Here is a 22221-nt window from a genome sequence, read left to right as displayed (position 1 = left end):
AGCCACGTATGTTTCAAGAAGATTGGTTAACCCCTGTCTCATAACAAACATTACAGGGTGTGAGCTGAAATATTATGTTCCTCTTTGATGTTTCTAGAAGCATTTTTATTTTCTTAGAAGAGAGAAATTATGCTGCGACAGACTGGCGACCTGTCCAGGGTGACCCCGCCTCTCGCCCGGAACGTTAGCTGGGGATAGGCATGGATGATGTTCTCATGTATCTCAGAATCAGAAAAATATTTTAAGGCAAATGCTAGAACATATTTTAGATCAATAAACAACATTAATGGAGAAAATACCAACTAGAAATATCTTTCAGTAATCTGGAATATTTTAGTGTGACATATGTTGGAAAGGGATTTTCCAGAAACTCCACACTCTCTCCTTTCAGGAAGTCTATTTTCGAGTCCTGCTATCAGCTAGCTTCCATCCTTTTATATAAACAATTAAAATGTATAAATGCAAACATTGCGTTGGAAAACAGTGTTTAGTGATTGACTTTTATTTGACCGACTAAAGTGAACGTGACAAAAGTTGGAAAAAGACTGATTCTCTCGCCGATTAAAAATAAAACACGAAACAGTGTAAGAACCACACATCAGACCATGTTTATTTATTTATAGAGGGTTTTTTTTTCATAGTTGCTTTTTAACAACGGCTTTCGATTAAACTTAGTTACAATCTTGACATGAGTGTGTGAGTCGACAAATCGATCAGAAGCGCCGAGAAAATGGGCGGATCGCTAACGTCAGCTGCCTTCTAACACCTACTCAAATTAGGCTGTGACGTGGCTAGATACGTGAGCGGCTTTACAGTATGACGTCAACTCTAATTTGTTATTGCAGTTGGCATCATTTGCATCAACTTCTTCACCAAGTGAGCAACTCGGGTACATTTACTTTGAAATATTTAAGATAATTTTCTTTGCTCCAGAAAGGATTCCTGGGGTGAATTTAAGCCAAAGATCTGAAAAAATGAGTTACTTACCTGGAGCTGGACTGGGATTTTACAAGACCACTGAGTCCAATCTAAAACTCAACACTGACTTCAGTGCCTTAAAGAATTATGGGGTTCAGCAGAAAATTGGAGGATTGACCTCTTTCTGTCCTAACATGCAGCAGGATACCTGCTCCATAATGACCAGGGTGGGCTTAGTGGAGAAAACCAGAAGATTTGGCCCAGGAGGGCCAATGACTGGCATAGAGAATCCGAAAAGAGGACATATAGGATCTGAAACTAGATCACCTTTGACACAAACTGAACTTAATACTTTTGAGCTCAATTTGCCTCCAGTCTCCTTGGCAGATTTCATGAAACCAAACTGGAACCGGTTTCGATTCAGACAGAAGCAGGCATGTCCTCTGTTATTGGTTGTGACTGGAGAGTTCATTTCTCAACAAGGAACCAGGACAAGTCCAAACCAGACTGCTACATGCCCTATCACTTCTCAAACTTACAAAGAAATAAATAGTGGGAATAAAAAAATAATGGGTACTAGTGTCAAACCAAGGGATGGAAGTAGTTCATCAACAGATGATGTGGTGGTGATTAATTCATCTTCTTGTGAAGTAAACAAAAATTCAGGAAAACAGAAGGACCAACAAACTACAGCAAAGACCACAAAGCACAGGGATGAGCAAACTGACAGACTCACAGTTACACAAAAGGAAAATGTGAAACAAGAGAATCTGATGTCCACGCTTTTTTCTAACTTTATGTGTGTTGCTGTTTGTCTAGATGAGTCTCAAAATGATGATGACGACCAGCAAATGTCCAAGGATCAAACTGAACCAGAACCTCCTGCTCAGAACTTAAAATGGCCATGGAAGATTTTCAAAGACATTGAAAGTATTTTTGGCAAAGCTTGCAAAGAAATGTCCCAATTTTTAAACCAAGCAAGAAACATTATTGTGGCCAGATTTCAAACAACAAGGATCAAATTTGCAAGTTTTTTAAACACAGCTCAAATGAGAATCAGAAATGAGTTGCTTGAATGGAACATCTCTGCTGCAGTAAAAGAATATTTTTCTTTTGTAGTTGAGAGAATCTGTCACCTTGGTTCTGAGATTGCTACATCATTCATTTCTTACTTAAGGATCATTTTCAATGACATTGAAGAAAGATATTCAAGCATTCAAAACAGAGTGGTACAGTTCTTAAGCAGAGTCAGAGACAGAACAGATGCTGCCTTCAACACTGTCAGAGCAAGACTCACTGCTTATGCTAACATTGCCCTAACAAACTTCATGGAAATTTTCCAAGCAGTCAGCGATGGAATTGAATTGATGTTCTTTAGGCTACAAGATGAACGAGTTCATTTACTTGACAGAGTCCTTGAGCTAAGTTCTGACTTCAGTCTGGCAATAGTACAAGGCTGCCAGGTTGGTTTCGATGTGTCCTTCACATTTGTTGCTGAAGTATTTCAGTCAATTGAGAGATATCATGCATATTTTTTAAATCAGACCACAAGAAGAACCAGGATTGCCTTAGACACAACCAAAACAAATATTTCCACCTGTGTCCGTACATTTCAAGCAAAATTATATGCTGCTCTGTGTACGCTTGGTGTTTTGAGCAGCTGGGTCAAAATAGTTTTCAGTAAGTGCTATGGATTCATTTTACATATATACCTTCAACTTAAGGCTGCTTTTGACACAGCTAGAGGGAAACCTCCAAACACGGATGAAACCCAAAATGATGACTCTCCTGAATCCTGAATTTCTTTTTCCAACAATTCTTTAAAAGAACATTATATCTGTAGGGTGGGGGAGGGGGTGTTGCAGGCTACATATATCTATCTATATATATATATATATATCTATATAGATACATATCTATATAGATATATATATATATATACACATACATATATTTACATATGCATATGTACAGTATACAAAGTATACTACACACACACTCATATATATATATATATACACACATACATATACATACATACGTATATATAGTATGTCTCTCAGCAATGAGTGTGCATCACAAAAAGCATTTTGTATTGACTTGTTGCTGAATAAATAAAATTACCTTTACAAAAATCATAAATAGAATTGACACCTGTAAGAGAAAATTAAAGCTATATCATCAGCCTAATGGCATAGTTGCCTAAGTGTTTAGGCAACTATGCCATTAGGCTGATGATAGTCATATCAACATGTTCTGTAGATTTGGTTGTGGTGCCTTGCTCATTTGTCTTTGTTAATTAACATTTTGATTAAAAAAGTAAGAATGTGTGCTTATGTAACAAAACAAATACATATAATCAAGAATATATAAGCCTCATGTAGGGAACAATGAATACAAAAAGATTTATTATGCAAAACATTGATATTTGTCAAATCATAGTAAAATATGGGGCTGCGGATGACAAATGAAAACCTGAAAGAGTTCTTAGGCTCATAAAGAAGCTGAGCCACCAGAGTCAGCTCTGTAAGAAGAACCAAAATTCTCATCAACACAATAGAATTGCTCCGTTAGCTCTATGTTGAGGGCATAGAGCTAACGGCTAAGGTGGTCCTGAAGTGCAAACCACATCAACAAATTACAAAACACAACTACAAATTGAAAAACATTTTCAAAAACAGAACATCAAGTCCAAGTAGAAATGAACTGGAATGTTACTCAGTGATCCAAGAGTCTCCACAGTTCCTGATGACTGGGTGACATTTTATCTAGTGGTTCTGGCCTACTGGGATTTCTGAAGTCAATGCAGCTGTCCTAAGACATTTCAGAGCACTTCATGCTTCCCTCTGCTGACCAGCTGGATGGAGATGCTGATTTGATTTTTTGCTACACAGTGACCATGGTGTTCCTGTGTTTGGTTAGCCAGCAAACCCCAAAGAGAATCTATGAGGTATTGTCCAGTTGATGTGTCCATGCCACTCCAGCCACATTACTGTGTGTAATAAATGTGAACTTCATTTTTTAAATAAAACTATGAATGTTTTACATTCTTAATCTAATCAGACTAATACTAGATTAATCTAAATCTTAGTAAGATCAATTGTAAAACTGCTAATGACAATAATTTGCTTTTGCATCACAAGTGCCAGGTTTTGTTTAACATGATTGGAATATAGTTTTGAAATGGCCAGAGGTTTCCTTTTTCAAATAGAGGCACGATTTAATAATAGTACAAAATTCCTACAACAGAAATCCACAAAAATAAATCAACAAATATGATAAGTTTATTTAATTAAAAAAAACATGTGAGAATGTACAAGATTCCAAACTGACAGTAGTAAACAGGGTCACTGCTCGGTCAGCAGCTTCCTCTGGCTATATGTGAGACCTCTGTCGTTTCCAGAACCTCTTGACCTCGCTGTGTCCTTGGGATGTCACCACCATCACCCTGTGAGCCACATCCTGCCACACCAGACAGCCCAAGCCCTGCACAATGACAGCTTGATCAAACGGCATCAGAACAGCAGAAAGGCAGGATGTTACAAATCAATCACATTCAATCAAATTGATTATGAAATGGTTTTATGAAAAATTTACAGCAAGCCCTTAATGTCAAAATGAAAATTAATTTCTACCATATAATGAAACTGACAGCCATTTTTTCTATTGCAGTCAGGTCTGGGCTTTGACTGGGCCATTTCAGAATATCCACCTTGCTGTCCTCAAACCATTTCTGTGTAGCTTCAGCTACGTTTTGAGATTGGAATAACTCCTTGGAAACAGTATGTTGGTCTGTGACTATGGGGGGATTTTTCTGCCATTATTTGAGAGCACACACTTTCAGTCTGAAAGCAGGATGACATGTCTTTTGTTCTCAACCTTTTAATACTAGTGCTTACATTTTCATAGGCCTGTCACGATAGCAAATTTTGCTGAACGATTAATTGTCTCAAAAAACTATTGCGATAGACGATAGTATTGTTTGAAGACCTTTTTACACTGATTTAATGGAAATGACATAATAATGCATGCGATTTCCTGCCAAAGATAGATACACTTTATTTTAAAAAGAACAATTAACACTGGAACTGATAAACAAAATAAACAAAACAACCAAAAATAAAAATAAAATTGATTCTCAGTTTCCATTAACATAATATACTTGAATAAAAACGAAATAACATAAAGCCAAAGTGTAAATAAATACTGCATTCAACCAAAAGAGTGCAGATTAAGAAGTCTGTTTACCATATTGCTATTCAGTAATCATTAGATTTAAATAGAGAAGATGGAACATCGACTACCTGATGCAATAGTTCACACTACACATTAGTTCACACCTACATTTTCAACTTATGATCGTACTAACATTGTCTCTTGTGATCATCCTGTAGTGTGTGGTGTGTTACGGTAGATCGTTGTGGCGCTCAGATCTAAATCAGGGGTTTTCTCCACTGGGAGCTTAACGCAGCCTGTTGAATGTGACAGGTAGCCAATCAGAAAGCTGGATTCTCCTCCTGCTTTCTGAGGGGAAATTACAGAGGGGAATCCCAAACAGCTGATACAGCACAACCTGAAGTCCAGAGGACATTGGAGATGATATGTGGAAACAACATTAATGTTTATAAAACATTTGGTGTAAAGAATATATAAATGATGAAGGGAGGAGTTGGAGTGAAATTGTTACACAGTTGATGAACCCGGTAACTTTTCAGCTGTTCTTCCTTAACGTGAAATAAATAGTTTATAATGAGTTTCATTCAGTCAGGACGTTACGCTGACACTAGAGCCACATGCACTGCAGGTAGATTGTAGTAAAGCATTGATTAATGACTGGTTTTAAAATTAGTTAACTGAACTTGTAGCCATTATTTTGTGCCCATTGTTGGACACCACAACCAGATGGAACCGTTATACCTAGGATTTTTGTTGGCTAATGTGTGATCTCTCAGGTTTTGAAAGTTGTCCGACAATCGGCCGACAGCTCTAAGATGGTGTAGTGTGAACTGGACATTACACTGAGGAAATGAGGAAGGGAGGGTCAGTGGAGAGCACCGGAGTTGAACCTTTTTTCATTCAGTGTCATCAACAGAAAGAGAAAAAGGCTGGAAGAGACGATAACGGCGATAATTAAAATGACGTAGATAGTTTTAATTTATCGTACGATTAATCGATTTCTCGTTTATCGCGACAGGCCTACATTTTCATTTTGAAAATATAAGACATTCATATCTTTCTTCTCAAAACCTCTCATACTCTTGCAGAACTCTGCTTGCTTACGAAACATTTTCTGCTTGCTTTTGGAACAAAAATGCAGCGTCAACTGGCAACCTCTCAACCAATAAAATGAAAGTGTTGCACTGGGTGAGTTTGTTTCCTTCTAGCAGGTGTTCCTGTGTCGCTACTAATAATTGTAGCAACCTGCGCCACCCACTGGAGAAGAGAGAAACAACAACCTCAGCTTTCTGCTCCAAAGTACACTAAACATCCGCCAGCAGTGTGCTACTGATCGCTAACAGCCTTCTGATCAACCAGGTTACAACATAGTTACGACATGATATCTATCTAAAATTATATATTTATCTAAATATAAATATCTAGATAAATATAATTTAATTTCCTTAAATGGAAATGTAATCAAAGTATTAAAGTTTTGAAAAGAAAGACATGTAATCCTGTTTTCAGACTGAAAATGTGTGCTCTCGAATTATGGCAGAAAAATTCCCCCATTTGTGACAGTTGACTAAATACCCAGAGAACACTTGACAGCTGCTGAGTGTTTTTCAAGCTGAAACATGGTGGCCTTATTTGTCAGAAAGTACGTTCCAACCTGAGCTCTGTCTCGCAGCACCTCAAAGTCTGCTTGGGACAGGAACTGATTGTAGAGTACTCCTGAAAGAGAAAAAAAACAGAAAGAAAAAAAAACATTTTTCGCTAGTTGTGTCCAGGTTATGAACTCAATACCATCCCTTATTCTCTTACAAGAACTTAGGAGTCAGCATACAGTTGGAGAAATAGATGTTGATGCCGAGTTTGCAAGTTTCCCCATTAAAAAGAAATGAACAAAATATACTGTTAAGGGTAGATTTATTTCACCTGCCTTGAAAATATTCTTAAAAGTTTGTTTTTTATGGGTTAGGGTTAGGGGTGGAGAGTTGAAAAGTTAAAAAACGCTCAACAATTGTCTTGTACACAACCTCTACTGTGGGACATACTCCAAGGTCCCCAGGAGAGGAACAGAATTTCAACAAGGCCAGAGTGCAACGGTTCTCATTTCCAAATATGGTATTGGTCAGCCATGTGGTCTGGCCCTGCCCCTTACTGTTTGCTGCAGTGAGGTGAACTTGGAACTTTGTGCAACCAAGTAACGGCGGTGCGGGATCTGCAGCTGCAGCGACCATAACACTACTGCCTCTACTATACTACTTTGATAACTAGCTAATTCTATCTGCAATAGCAGTAGTTCAGTTCAGTCCAGAACTGTAATCCAGTTTCTTCTTTGTTTTTATGGCGGTATACCCTATTTGTCTTGCTCTACATGCTTTGATTATCTGTCACTTTGCTGCTGTTCCACTGAATTTTCCCCAGTGTGGGACAGTAAAGAATAGTTCTATTTTGTCTAACAGTTCCCTGGGCTCAGACAGGTCTCACACTCACCCTCTGTGAATTGCAGCCGATCTCTCTCGAGCTCCCACAGTCTGATCTGGTCTGTTATAGTTGGAGGCAGCACTGGGGTCTGAAACACATGCATGCAAAATAAAGGGCCTGTGTGGTGCCTTAAACTGTGAGCAGGACATCATTTCTATCTTTAAGAGTGAGCCAACAATACCTGTGTGAGCAGGACAGGGTGAGCTCTGGTCCTTAGAAAGTGGATGATCTAATAAAACACAATGTCCAAATAACATGGTACAAAAGTTGTCATGTACAGCTGCATGTTTTATTCCTGGTATATAAATTATACATATATTTTTTTATTTTAAACTAAAAATAATTAACTACATATTCCATAATATGCAAAAATACAATTTTGAAAAATAGAAAAATGCCCCTCCAATGTGGAAAAATATTCAGATATTTTGCAAATTTATTAAAAATGGAAAGGAAAGAAATCCCAATTTTCTAAGCAGGGTTTCCCAAAGAAAACTTGTTAAGCCCTGCGGTCGGGCCCTGCGGTCGGGCCCTGCGGTCGGGCCCTGCGGTCGGGCCCCGAGGCGGTCCACTGGTGGCCCAATGTGTTTTGTATTAAAAGATGTTAAGTAGGCAGGAAATGTAAAATATTACCAGATAACATCACCAATAAATTTAATCCCACAACTACAGTCTTAAAAACAGCAAATCTAACAGTACTTTTTAAAAAAATATTAATTATTTGCACTTCTGCTAAATCCAACTTAAGTCAGTAGGTGCTTAAGGCCCCCGGCCTTCAGGGGCCCCATAAATGATAACATTTTAACACAGATATAGAAATTTAACATTTGTTTATTGAAGATACCAATGCTGCTAAATTTGATTTAGATTTAATTTATGTGGCTTTAGTATCTCTTCCATTTTGTGTCTATTGAATTTTTAATGAACACCAAAGAGACCTTTTTGGTTGCCTGAGCTCAATGGGACGAGTTTTTCTGATCTCTGTACGGCAAGCATTTGATATAGCACAGTTTGATGCATCGTGTCACCGCAATAATAATAATAATAATAATAATAATAATAATAATAACAAGAATAAAAAAATAAAACCATGTTGCTGTGGGAACCATAGGTCGACTAATGCACTGCCTAACTGATGAACATAAACATAAACTTTATCGGTGCAGACACAGAGCCACACGTTGGGCAGGATGGTTCACAAACCTAAACATTATAGGTATCTTTTGTTTAGTACAGCCTCTATTTCTTTTGGATTAGGATAATCTTAAATAATCAACTAATTAAAAATCATTAGTGTTTTGTCACAATCTGTGTGTAGGTCTATTTTCTTATAGAAACATAAGTGATAACCTGATAATATGTAGGAAACTTCTAAATGCATCATTTAAAAAAATTTTTTTAAAACCTATTATCAAGTACATAATTCATATGCAACACAAAATTTTACTTCCTATGTATTTAGTTTATTAGTACATTAAAAACGGAATAGAATTCAATCTATTAGTGGGTGCATTACCAGATTATCCCAATAGAACAAGTACTATGAACTGCATTGTTGCTGAAAATGTGCTTAATAAATAAATTTACCTTACTCTCTGGAGAACAACTGGCAAGTAGTAAGTAAAAAGGTGAGAATATGGAGCACTGAAGGGCTTTTGGTTTGGTTCTGCGTCTCTTCAGTTTAATTTCACTTCCCTGAGTCGTTACTGTGCAGGTCTGCCTGACAGTCCACACACCTGCTGAGCGGTAATTCCATTAGCAATGGCCTGCTGAACGGATTCTCTTGTAAGCTGAGCGACCACCACGTTGGGAAAACGATACAACATTTCACTGAAAAGAGCCACCAGAGCAATCTGAAGCTCTGAATCTGAAAAACAAAAGCAAGAGAGAATATATTTCTGTCATGAAGTGGTGGTGAACGCAGAAGGCTCAGGATCAGAGGAGAAATGATGATTTTAATCCAACAGCCACAGCTGTGTCACTAAAGGTCTGTACTTATTGCTTCCATATCAGTGGTGTGACATCTTCAATATGTTCAGTTGAGAAGTCTTAAATTAAAAAGGAATTAGGCTAAAAAGAACAGCCGTGGCAAAAGTGTTGGGTGAATAAACTGGATTTCTATGACATGGAACATGTTGTTGTGAAATCAACAGAAAGTCCAGAACTTTATTCACTTCAGATTGTGTGACTGTTTATAATCAGTTTGAATATATGTAATGGTGAATTTAAATGATTTTTTGTAAAGTGGCAGATGATGATGTTATGAGTTGGTGCTATATAAATAAACTGAATTGATTGCTACATATGCCAGTGCACTATAAAACAAAAGAAGAAAAAATGCATTCCGGAATGAGGTGGCCTTTTTTAACCAACCATCCTATACAAATTTTGTTCAGTCATACCTGTGTAGGCGTAGAGACGATAATTGGTTTCCACAACAATGAAGCCAGCATCTTTAGTTCCAGGAATGGAAGCAGTGTTGGTGGAGGAGGGAGAGTCGGAGCTGGTAGTTACTCCAGCAGCCAAAGTAATTGCCAGTCTGGTGGGATAGTACCGCCGGGACTTCCTCTGAATATACAAGGTGGAGGAATTATATTCTAAAAATAGTTTTTACACTACTACAGACAGATTACAATTATTTCTTTTCTTTCATGTCACCTGAAAACAATTTACCAACTGCAAACACTACCAATTTCTCATTGTGAATGTAGAAAATGATCATTACATTCACGGCAATATATGACTTGTAAATATGTAATTATGCAGTTAATTAAAACGATGACACCTCATCTGATATTTTCTTTCTCCTTTCTGCATTATTGGGTTAAACTGGAAAAAGAAAATAAAGAGCTGGTGAATTAAGAGATCTCACCTTCCTCTGAAACACCAGTCCAAACTCCCGAAGATGCTGCAGGAAAGTTAGCAAAGACTCGCTCATCCCCTCCACTGAGTAATCCTGAAGCACCGGCAGTACATGGTGAATAACAAGACAAACATCAGTCTGGAAATACCAGGACACAGGGAGGCTGATCAGAGTGTTCAGTTCCTGCAGGACGGTGAGTTTGACTAATGCCTCTACAGCCTGCTACTACTGTGGTGCTGCAGGCCAACAAACAGTTGCTTTAATAAAAAGACACTAAACATGAGAATCCAAGCAAAAAAAGTTTCCACTCACTCTCCCCAAAGTAGAAAAACTGAGCTGGAACAAGAAGGATAAGATCTCCACGAGGTCCATCCCTCTAGACTGCAAGACAAAAACAAGAAAACAGTAAAAATGGAAGTTCATATAGAAGAGAAAAAGAGAATTATCCAAATTGCTTTTTGCAGTAAAACTAAAAAGGTTGAAGTACTTAGCCAATTCTACCATTTTTTATTATTTCTTCAGATTTTTCTTACAGGACAGAGCATGTTGCATTTTCCACCTTATGGATTTGAACTTGGATGAGAGTAAACAAGGCAGTAATGTAATACAATAAAAATACATTTGGAACTTTACTTTGCAATGTTTATGGTTAGAAATCCCTCAGAATAGAGTACAACAACATAACTATAACTATAACCTGAATACTAAACATTACCTGAGCAGTTTTCAGGTACTGCAAAGTGAAGTACCAAAGCTGAGAGGCTGTGTCCAGAAGGAGGAACTGAAAACCAGCGGAAGTGATGTACGGTGCTTCCCCAGCCTCACTTATATTGAAAGGAACAGAGAGAGCAAGATGAGAAACAGTTCTTTGTCTTGACCTTCAACATGACCTTTCTGTATGAAAGGTCTGTCCAGTTGACAATCTTGTGTTAGCGTCCGCTCAGACAGCAATTTACTGAACAGAGTGAGTCACTAAACTAAATGTTGAGAGTTTATTCTAGAACAAGTGAGGATATGGGTGGCCAACTACAGCTTGATATTAACCTTTCCCACTGTAGCAATGAACCTTTTTCCTTAAATAAATGCAATAATTTGATCTTGAAATCTGCGACTGAAACAACAACAACAACAACAACACACTTACATTCTTCATGGGATTTGTTCAGCCAATTATTTTGTTAAAATACACCAAACTCATTAATGTTATAGAGATGTTTTTTGAAGATTTGACTGATGGATGCTGATATTTTCTGTTATGAAGATTACGCCAGAAAAGCTGTTTTAAACACTACCGTTTCAATTATTGATGGTTTGTATTATGAGTAAGTAATTTTTGTTCCCGGGTTATGCATAGATTTTCAATCCAGTTAAATGTCCAGCAGCGCAGTGGAGATAAGATATGAAAAACTTAACGGCCACTGATCTTCAGCATTCCCTGGAAGGGATTTTTACAATAAGCTCAAATTAGAAATCTCTATTAGTTTCTTTAAATGTTGAAGTGACATCTAGGCTTTCAATACTTTCAGTATTCTGGCCTGTTTGTGGTAACAGAAGGGCCCTTCTATTACTTTTGCCTGTTTTCTTGTCACTGCTTATTAAAATTGCAAATCAAATAAAGCAAATGCAATGATATTATATTGGCATCATCTTCCAGAGAAACCTGAACAGGCAATATGGCAATAACAAAAGTTATGCTGAAATTCCACAGTAATTGAGAAATTAAATTGGTTACCATGTGATTTACAATTAACTCAGGTATTTTTCTTTATATGTTCATACTTGGTAAAGCATTAAGTGAGCTGGATTTGTCTGTACCTTCTCATGAGGCCGGCTTGAATCAGTAGCTCAGACAGGTCTCGACTAACAGCACTAGGTGAACCCACCATGAACTGCAGGATCACTTCCCAGCGTTCCATAGCGTAGCGGTCCAGGCTCTCAATGTCGCGTGCATGGCGGTCAGGCCCCAGGCTGCTCCCCTCGTCGGCCCACTGTGCACCTCTGAGGAGCAGAACACCATCCTGTCATTTAACAGAGCAGAACAATTCGAATATTTTGAAGCCCATAGCCTTAGCCAGTCAAGTTCTGGTAGAATAAGAGAGATTCTTTATTATTTTTTTTTTATTTTTTTACATAATATGACATTGGTTGGATTACAAAAGAAATATAAGCTGATAGATGAAGCCATTTCTCTCACACAAAGACCCTGCAGACATGGTGTTGTCAAAGCGAGCTAGATATTAATGCAGCCCAGATAAAGAACTAAACATGTTCAAGGAATCCATCCTTATGATTTCAAAGTGGAGCCAGTTTCACCAGCTGAAACTGTGGCAAATTTAAAATATCAAAGCTTGTTTCTGGACTGTCATCTTATCTTTGCTGAAAACACCGATTCAATTTTTGGGGTGAGAATTTATTGTCATTCAATTGCACATTTAAAATGTACATATTGAGCAAAGTTTTATAAGAAGGCCTCAATTATATCAGACTAGGGATGCGGCGGTGGTGCAGTGGGTAGACCCACGTATGGAGGCCTCAGTCCTTGTCACAGGTTCGAGTCCTGGCCCGTTGACCTTTGCTGCATGTCTTCTCTCACTCATTACCCACGTTCCTGTCAATCTACTGTAAAGTAAAGGTCACTTAATTGTCATTTCACAGTAAGCAGTACAATAAAATCGATGGTACAGTTCTGTGTAGGGCATTTATAAACAGTCAAAACAAATAAGAACAGACAGAATTATGATCTGTGGAAGTAAATGTGTTTCTGGCTCTCTGTCTGGCTCTATGCTCTGGTGCCGTCACCATGATGTCGATAGAGCCGGTCAGCCTGGCCTGCAGAACTCCCAATCCTCCTTGATTCTGTTAACGTTGGTAACATTCACAGCTTCTCTCCATAGTCCATGGAGAGCCTGCCGGCCCCAACATCCCCTCCGGATGGAACGAGCCCAGTGGAAGTTAATCAACAATAAAAAAATTTAATGAAAACTAGTTTAAAAAATAAAATAAAAAAGCAGACAGTTGTCTTCTCTTGAGGTGCTGCAAGTTTCCTCAAGGCAGCTCAACCATCTGTAAGAAGCCATTCAGCCCCTGTGCAGTAACTTTTTTTTTCTGTGAGTACAAACTGTTGACATTGTGATTGTACAAATGCATTTGATTTAATGTTCGGAGAGTCAAAGTAAAACTCTCACCTCAGTGGAGAAAGTTTTATCTCTTTTTACATATTTTTACACCAAGAGCAGAAAAGAAATCAAAAACATAATGTCAAATGACAGCTTGATAAATCTGAGATTAACTTCTAAAGGGTTTTGTGATGAGATAGCATATGCAACTTGTAATGCAAGTCTTGTATGTTGAAATAAAAAGGTCATGACTTATAGAAAAACTTATTAAAAAGCCATTAAAATGTTTAGAAACCATCTTGTTGCAGCTACTTTGGAGAGGACATAAAGGTGGTAACTTTATGATAATTGAAGAGTTTTTCTCCACAGTCAAATACATCATGTATTTAAAGATTGACTTGTGAGTCAGTTATTTTAAATAAGCTGCATCCCAATTTTAATTCTCTTAAAATTCTGCTACATATTTATGTAGCAAACTGTAGGCAAATATTTCTATGCCTAAAGTTAAACCAATTTTTTACCAGTGAGGTCCATCGTGCCATACAGCAACATGTTGTAAAAAACATTCCAAACACACCAGGCAACCGCACAGAATGACAGAGGCTTCCTCTTTTATAAGGTAAAACATGTTACCAGAGAATATGACCTGCAGAGAAGATTAAACTAAGATAACTGAAACATAATCATTTGAAAATTTCACTAATCCAAAATGTTTAAGACAATCTCCACTGTGCAGCTCAAGGTAAATCAGGGTCATTTTTAGTGTAAATGTCTAACATAACAAATCTGTTTTTAGCCTGGGAGATGCAGTGACAATGTGCCTTCATCACTCAGTCTGGAGTACAAAGAATGAATGAGACCATAAAAATAATGATGCTTTTTCAAAAGCAGACATACCCTCCAAGCAATGCTGTTCCCAGGTTGTCTTTGAACACTGGATTTAAAATGTATCCTTGAAGCCCACCTTGAAGGTGCTGACTGTGCCAAAGGCGAAGACCGGTCAGCACTGCGACACAGTCATCATGATCCCTGCAGGAACACGTAAAATAACAAATAAATACAGTCAGTTCAACTAGAACCAGTGAGAAACACAATCAGACAATCTTTGTTCTGCTGAGAGGGTGATAGAAAGGCTTTAGGTTCCCAGAGTCATCTTATTATTTCCACAATCACAAGGACAAGTTTTACAAAATTAAAACTTCTCCATTTGTCTACATATGAATAAAAATAAACAATGTTAATACATTTCAACGACTTTGGACTAATTGTTAATTGATCATTTAAAAATGTACACTTGGAAGAAGAGAAAAGGTAGAAAAAATGATCTCCAACAGGTACAGTGTTGTGAAAAAGCTTTTACCTCTTCACAGATTTCTGTTTATGATTTTTACACTTGAATGTTTCTGATCAACCAACAAAGACAAGAAATACCTAAGCAAATAAAAAAGGTTTTCACATCATGGTTTCATTCATTAAGGGAAAATTGAAATACAAACAAATAGGAAAGTTGAATTTAATTCTTAACCACAACGAGGGCTAATCAGTCCTTTAGTAGAGTCTGTCTGAATGGGGTTGATTCGCAGAGCATGTTTATCTCCAGGACACAGAACCAATCTCCAGGATGATAACTTTATGTTCCCATATTATACTTGTTTGAACAGATGAAGATCACATCTCCAAGAATTTGTACCCAAGTTCTGTAAAGCAGACTTGTAGAGGCCCACAAGTCTGCTTGATTATATATATTTTTTTATTTATTATGTCACACAAGTGTTGGATCAAATATTTTAAATATGGTTATCAGTTACAAAGCCATCACACCATCATCATTCTCTGAGCTTTCTGAAAACGTTTAAAGGTAAAATACCATTGGTGTACATTTAGTTCTGTATTCTGAGCATATAAAATATACTGGGTCCTAACCAACCCAAAACAGTTCAAATATAGTCTACTTTAACCCTAAACAGTAAAAAAAATAAAAAATAAACAGTATATCATTTTAGAAATTATAAATATGGAGTCAGTTTAGTTTGCAAAGAGTAGAGATGCTCTTTGTGTGGTAACACTTTTACTAATGTAAGATAAGGGACTCGCTCACCTCTGACTATTTTTTTGTACCCAAAGTGCCACAGCTGCCTGGGGGAGAGGCTGATCCAGGAACAACATGCGCATCACATAGTTCTTAGCTAGTGAGGGAAGTTCCCTGGAAACAGAAAATCTTAGAATTAATATCACAGGCAGAGGCTGGGTATACAGAATACAAGTCCAACACAGGGTGGTACATACCTGTAGACAGCCAGACATGTTGCTGGGTGGTTATACAGTCTGTCCAGTATCTCAGGATTCAGTTCTCTTAAGTATTCATGGAGATTCTTACACTGCAGCTGGACCCGCAGCTTCATCATCTGCCACAGAACCGAAATATTTCAACAATCACAACTACATGCTGCTAGACATCTTTACACACCTACTCACCTCTAAAATCTATTAACAGCTTCTCTATCTTCCTTGCATTAGTATAATCAGAACATATATATTCTGTAGAAAATTTACGACAGGATGACCCTGTCCACCAAACGTCTGGATCGGACGAGAAACACAACCTTGTCAAAAAAATAAAAAAAAATCTTCACGGTTATTTGGCAACGAAACGTGAAGGAGAATAAGACAGGACGACAAACTCTTCGTTATAGAAATTTACTTTGAACAAAATAACATGGTCACCGTCTCCTTTTTCCTTTTACTTCTTCTGCTCTTTCTTCTTCTTCTTCTTCTTCTTGATTTTATTGGCGGTTGGCAACAAACTTTAAGTAGCATTACCGCCACCTACTGGTATGGAGTGTGGTTCGAGATGGACTATCAATTTATATAAATACTTGTATACTCCTACACATACTATTAATAGATAAATTAAATAAATAAATTTCCTATTTATATATACCTACATACCCTCATCCATTTTTATACATATCTTTATAATCCACCCCCCTAGATCATGCACCCATTCACACACACACCTATTTTAATCATATTCTTTGAAATAATTTAGTTTTCTTTAAATATTTAATAATTATTTGTATATGTTTACTCCCCGAATTCTTCCTCAAAATATCTATCAAATTAATCTTTTCCTTAATACATTCAAACTCTCTTCTCATACACCTTCTTTCTCTTTCATACTTATGGCATTCTAACATAACATGTTCTATCGTTTCATATCTGTCACAGTAATCACATTTTCCATTAATATGCTTTTGTATTTTAAAAAGTGTATAATTAAGTCCTGTATGCCCAAATCTTAATCTTGTTATCACCCTTCCCTCCTTTCTATTTCTTCTTCCATTTCTTTTCTCTCCTACTCTCTTCTGTATTTTATAAAACCATCTTCCTGTTTTTTCTTCATCCCACCTTTTTTGCCATTTTTCCATCAGTTTTTCTTTAACCATACTCTTTCCCTCATATTTACTTGTTTTAACTTTAAAACTAATATTATTATGAATTGCCCTTTTTGCCATTTTATCTGCCCTCTCATTTCCTTCTACCCCTATATGCGCTGGAATCCATACAAATACAACTATCAGCCCCATATTCTGTATTCTATACAATGTATAAAATATTTCTAATAATATATCCATCGTACTATCTGATTGAAAAATTTTTAAACTTAATAATGCTGAGCTTGAATCTGAACATATCACTGTTTTTAATGGTTTTATTTCTTCTATCCATTGTAAAGCTAACAATATTGCCAACATTTCTCCTGTGTAAACTGATAACCCATCTGTGCTCCGTTTTCCTATTTTTACATCGAATTCTGGCACCACAAAAGCTACTCCTATCTTCCCATTTATCTTTGACGCATCTGTATAAATTTGAATATATTTGTAATATTTGTTTATATGTATCTGTACTGAATATCTATCTACCGTGTATGATTTATCTTGTTTCTTTTCTATTATTGACATGTCTACATTTGCTTCTGGTAAAATCCATGGTGGTATTATTGACATTGGTGTTTGACTTATTTCTAAACTATTAATCTTAAATTCTTTTGTTTTATTTCCAATATTCCATCCAAAACTCCTCATTTCTTTCTTTTCTTTTTCCCAACATGGACCTAAAATTTCCCGAGTTGGATGATCAATTTTATTGCTTTGTAAATTTAACCAGTAATTTATTTCTAGTTTTGTTCTTCTTAAGTTTAATGGCATTTCTCCCATTTCTACTTCTATTGCAGCTGTTGGTGTGGTTTTAAATGCTCCAGTACATAATCTTAATGCCTGATGTTGAATTATGTCTAATTTATTCAGATGTGTTTTAGCTGCTGAACTGTAAACTATGCAACCAAAGTCTATGTTAGATCTTATCATTCCAGTATAAATCTGTTTCAGTGATTTTCTATCTGCTCCCCAGTCACTGCCAGCCAAGCATCTTAAAATATTTAAGATTTTCTTACACTTATCAACCACTTTTTGAATATGTATATTCCATTTTAGTTTTTCATCAAACCATATTCCTAAAAATTTTATACACTTTACTTGTTCTAATTCTTGATTATATAATTTTAATTTTATTTCCTTGTTTATTTTTTTGTGAATATCATTACTTTTGTTTTTTCAACTGAAAACTTGAATCCCCATGGCAACGCCCATTTTTCTATTTCAATAATAACTTTTTGTACTTTCTTTACAATATGATCTACATTTTTCCCTCTTTTCCAAACAGCTCCATCATCTGCAAATAATGAACATCCTATTTCTTTTCCAATCCCATTAAACACGTCATTTATCATAATTAAGAGCAGTAAAGGACTTATAATGCTTCCTTGCGGAGTTCCATTTTCTACTTTATATTTTTCTGAATACACTTCTCCTATTCTCACTTGTATTTTTCTATTTGTTAAAAAGTCTTTAATCCATTTAAATAATTTTCCTTTAATATCCAACATATATAGTTTAATCAATAATCCCTCCACCCACATCATATCGTATGATTTTTCTATATCAAAAAATTCTGCCACCACACTTTCTTTATTTACTTGTGCTCTTCTAATTTCATGTTCTAAACATAACGTTGGGTCATTAGTGCTCCTCCCTTTTCGAAACCCACTTTGATATTTTGATATATCTCCTTTACTATTTAAATAATAAACCATCCTATTGTTAATCATTCTTTCCATTATTTTTACATAAATTGGATGTTAAAGCTATTGGTCTGTAATTTCCTGGGTTTGAATTTTCTTTTCCTGGTTTTGCTATTGGTATTATAACTGATTCCTTCCAATTCATTGGTAATTTTCCTTCCTCCCAAATTTTATTATATAATTGCAATAATATATCTTTTGATTTTTCACTAAGTTGTCTTATCATTCTATAACAAATCTGATCTTTACCTGGTGCTGTATTTTTTGTCTTCCTGAGTGCAGAATTCAATTCAGTTTTTGTGAACTCAACATTTAACAAATTATTTGTTTCTTCAACATTCTCTAATAACTCTTTATATTTAAGTTTTGTATTTTCTCTCCCTTTCCTTCCCTCTTCACTTATATTATTTGAACTATGAACTTTACTTAATGTTCTTGCCAATGTTTCAGCTTTATCTTCATCTCTTACTATATTTATATTATCCATTTTTAATATAGGGTATTCAAACTCTTTCTTTATGCCATACATTCTTTTAATTATTTTCCATATTTTTTCTATTTTGGTTTCTCTCCCTATTGTACTACAGAAATTCCTCCAATAATCTCTTTTTGCGTTCTTAATAGTTCTTCTTACCATTGTTTGCTTTCTTTTATAATCAATTAAATTCTTATAAATAGGGTTCCCTTTTAATACCTTAAATGCTTTATTTCTTAACTTTATTGCTTTTTTACATTCATCTGTCCACCATGGCATCATTTTCTTATCATTTCTACATCCTGTTTTCTTTATTGAATTATCTGCTGCTTCCATAATTATTTTGCTAATTTCTAAATTGACATCATTTATGTCCCTTGTCATATCTACTTTCTCTAAGTTTATTTGACTCAAGTACCTAAATTTAATCCAGTCTGCTTTATTAAAATTCAGTTTTTTATTTACCTTTATATTCTTATTTAGATTTAATCCTACCTTAACTACAATGGGATAATGATCACTACCTATTGTTGTATTTTTATCAATGAACCACTCACAAATACCAGCTAAAACATTTGAAACAATTGTTAAATCAATAACTGATTCCATCCCTGTTCTTACATTGATTCTTGTTCCCCTCCCATCATTAATACATACAAGATTTTTCATTTCCATTAATTCTTCTATAACTTTTCCATTTTTATCATTACTTTTACCACATAATGTACTATTTGCATTAAAATCCCCACACCAAATTACTTTCCCTTCCAAATATGCCATTAACTCCTCCATTATTTCAATTGATAATGTTTTGCATGGATTATAAAAATTTATTATTTTAAATTTACTTTCTTGTTCCCATATATCAATTATTATATATTCAAGTTCTTTCCCTTCCCTAATACCTGATATTGTATCCCTTGTTTTATAAATATTGCACATCCTCCTCCCCCTCCCTCCTGTCGATCTCTTCTTCTATTATATCCCTTAATCACTAAATCTAATGTTGTTTTTAACCATGTTTCCTGAACACAAATAATTTCTGGTTTTTCCTCAAGACTATCAACATAACCTTTAAGTTCCTGTCCGTTAGCAATTAAACTTCTTGCATTCCATTGTAATATTAACATTAATTATTTTCAGCTGGTGGTCCTGGTCTCCCATCCCCCTCCAGCTTTTTGTTTATGTTCTCCCATGATCCCTCTTTAAACCCCAAATATTTTTCTGCTCCTCTCACTATTATTTTGATTTTCTCAGTTTTATGCTTGGCTTGGTCAGTGCAGTTGATAACATATGCTACAAATAATATTAATTTTTCTACTGACACTGTGATATTTTCTTCTAATTGCACTTTGCTTTGCTGTGGGATTTGGTTCACTGTTTGTTCACTCTTTCTTGTTGTCTGTTCCTTCACATTTTTAACAGCTTCTGCATAACTAATGTTTTTAATTGTTTTAATCTGAATGATTTCTTTTGCCTTCTTCCTCACCTCACATCCTCCATACGCAACTCTATGTTGCCCTCCACAGTTACAACATTTTTCTTGTGCTTCTTCTTTACATTCCTCTATTTTGTGATCTTCACCACATTTTGGACATCTCTGCTTCCCTTTACAAACTGCTGCTATGTGTCCATACCTTTGGCATTTGAAGCAACGAAGTGGTGGAGGGATATATGGTCTGACCTGAAAACTGAGATATCCTATTTTGATGTTTTGTGGCAAATCTTTCTCTTCAAATTCAATGAGAATTGACAAACTTCCTACTCTTTCTCCATTTATTGTTCTTGACAACCTCTTCAAGTTATTCACTTTTCCTCCTGTAATATTCTTCTTAATTTTATCAAGATCTTCCTCTAGAGGATCCCATAAATCACTCCTCTAGTTTTTTTTTTATTTTCGCCTACTATTTTTTTCTCCAACACATTTTTTTTTACATATATTATCCACATTTAAAGCCTTATTTTTTTGTTCTTCATTTTTACAAACTACCAATAAATTTCCATCTCTCAATATCTTCACCATTTCAACATCTCCGATTTTCTTTTTTACTTCTCTTGACACCACAATGGGGCTGATGTTATTCTGTTCTTCATTCTTAAGTTTTAATATTATTTTAACTTCCTCCCTCACAACTTTCTTCCTAACTATCCTTTCTTCTTCTGAACTACTTCCTTCCAGTTCTCGTTTATTTTTTTGAATATCACTAATACTCTTTCCTTCATCTATTTTATGTCTTTCCCGTCCTCTCCCTCTTCCTCTCCCCACTGGCGTCCACCCTTCATAATCCATGTCTTCCTCATTTCCTGTCTCCATTTCCAACCAAACTATTCACATACCAGTTTATGCCAAATCCGCCTTTTCCAACTCCGATATGCGTTTTCTTTTTGCCGCGCCCTGCTCTCCGATCCACCATCCACCTCAACATCACTCCTCTTCTGCTCTTTGGCGGTTTGTAACCCTCTTAAAGGTGCATTACCGCCACCTACAGCATTGATGCTTTCTAGCTTGTCTGTTGATTTCCCGCTTACAGTTAACGAGACGACATTTAAGATATGAATATTCTTCTTTTGTATTTTATTGGCGGATGGCAAACTAAGACATGAATATTACATGTAAGCAATAAATATGTGTCTATTTAAACACTATGGAAAAAATTGTTTTCCTTGAGCTCGCAGTTCAGTACAAAATGTCTCCCCCAATATAATTGTCATGTTACATGTTTTATTTTTAAAGTGGACCCAAATGCACATACGTAAAGGCAGCAGATGATTTTGAAGATTTAATAAAGAATGCTGAGAAAACAAACTTACAAAAATACAGGAACCCAGAGTCAAACAAAAATAAGACACAAGTAGATTGTGGCAAAACCAGGGAAGAAACAGAAGGAGTGAGGAAAGTATGAAAAAGGTGAGATCGAGTACTTAGAGCGTGAATGCTGGTTGCAGATGTGAGGGGAGAGAGCAGAAGGCAAACTGAGAGAAAGAAAAAGAGACTGAGAGAGAAATAGGAGGGTGGGCACATGGGGCCAGTGACACAGTCTAGGGCAGTGTTTCCCAA

General features: G+C 36.0%; 1 protein-coding gene across 5 annotated transcripts; it reads right to left on the bottom strand.

Moving 5' to 3' along the window:
• Positions 1-3299: 3299 nt before the first annotated feature.
• gtf2h4 (general transcription factor IIH, polypeptide 4) lies at positions 3300-21610 on the bottom strand. 5 transcript variants are annotated; one of them, XM_044139183.1, is made up of 15 exons: positions 21501-21605; positions 16021-16125; positions 15832-15950; positions 15644-15748; positions 14443-14574; positions 12245-12427; positions 11145-11253; positions 10742-10810; positions 10439-10522; positions 9969-10134; positions 9303-9433; positions 7748-7795; positions 7576-7654; positions 6749-6810; positions 3300-4404 (listed from the first exon to the last, which is right to left on the bottom strand). In XM_044139183.1, the coding sequence occupies exons 3-15, from the start codon at positions 15948-15950 to the stop codon at positions 4294-4296; spliced, it is 1398 nt and encodes a 465-aa protein (XP_043995118.1). In that variant the 5' UTR covers positions 16021-16125; positions 21501-21605; the 3' UTR covers positions 3300-4293. The 5 variants fall into 5 exon arrangements, with proteins under 5 accessions (XP_043995118.1, XP_043995117.1, XP_043995115.1 ...); XM_044139182.1 differs by lacking the exon at positions 21501-21605 and adding an exon at positions 16247-16371 and having other exon boundaries at positions 16021-16148; XM_044139180.1 differs by lacking the exon at positions 21501-21605 and adding an exon at positions 16247-16360.
• Between the last annotated feature and the right edge of the window lie 611 nt (positions 21611-22221).

This window comes from Gambusia affinis, linkage group LG14 (genome assembly GCF_019740435.1).
Source record: "Gambusia affinis linkage group LG14, SWU_Gaff_1.0, whole genome shotgun sequence".
NCBI classification, from domain to species: domain Eukaryota; kingdom Metazoa; phylum Chordata; class Actinopteri; order Cyprinodontiformes; family Poeciliidae; genus Gambusia; species Gambusia affinis.
Note: the sequence above shows the minus strand (reverse complement) of the source record. Positions and strands in the feature narration are given on the sequence as shown.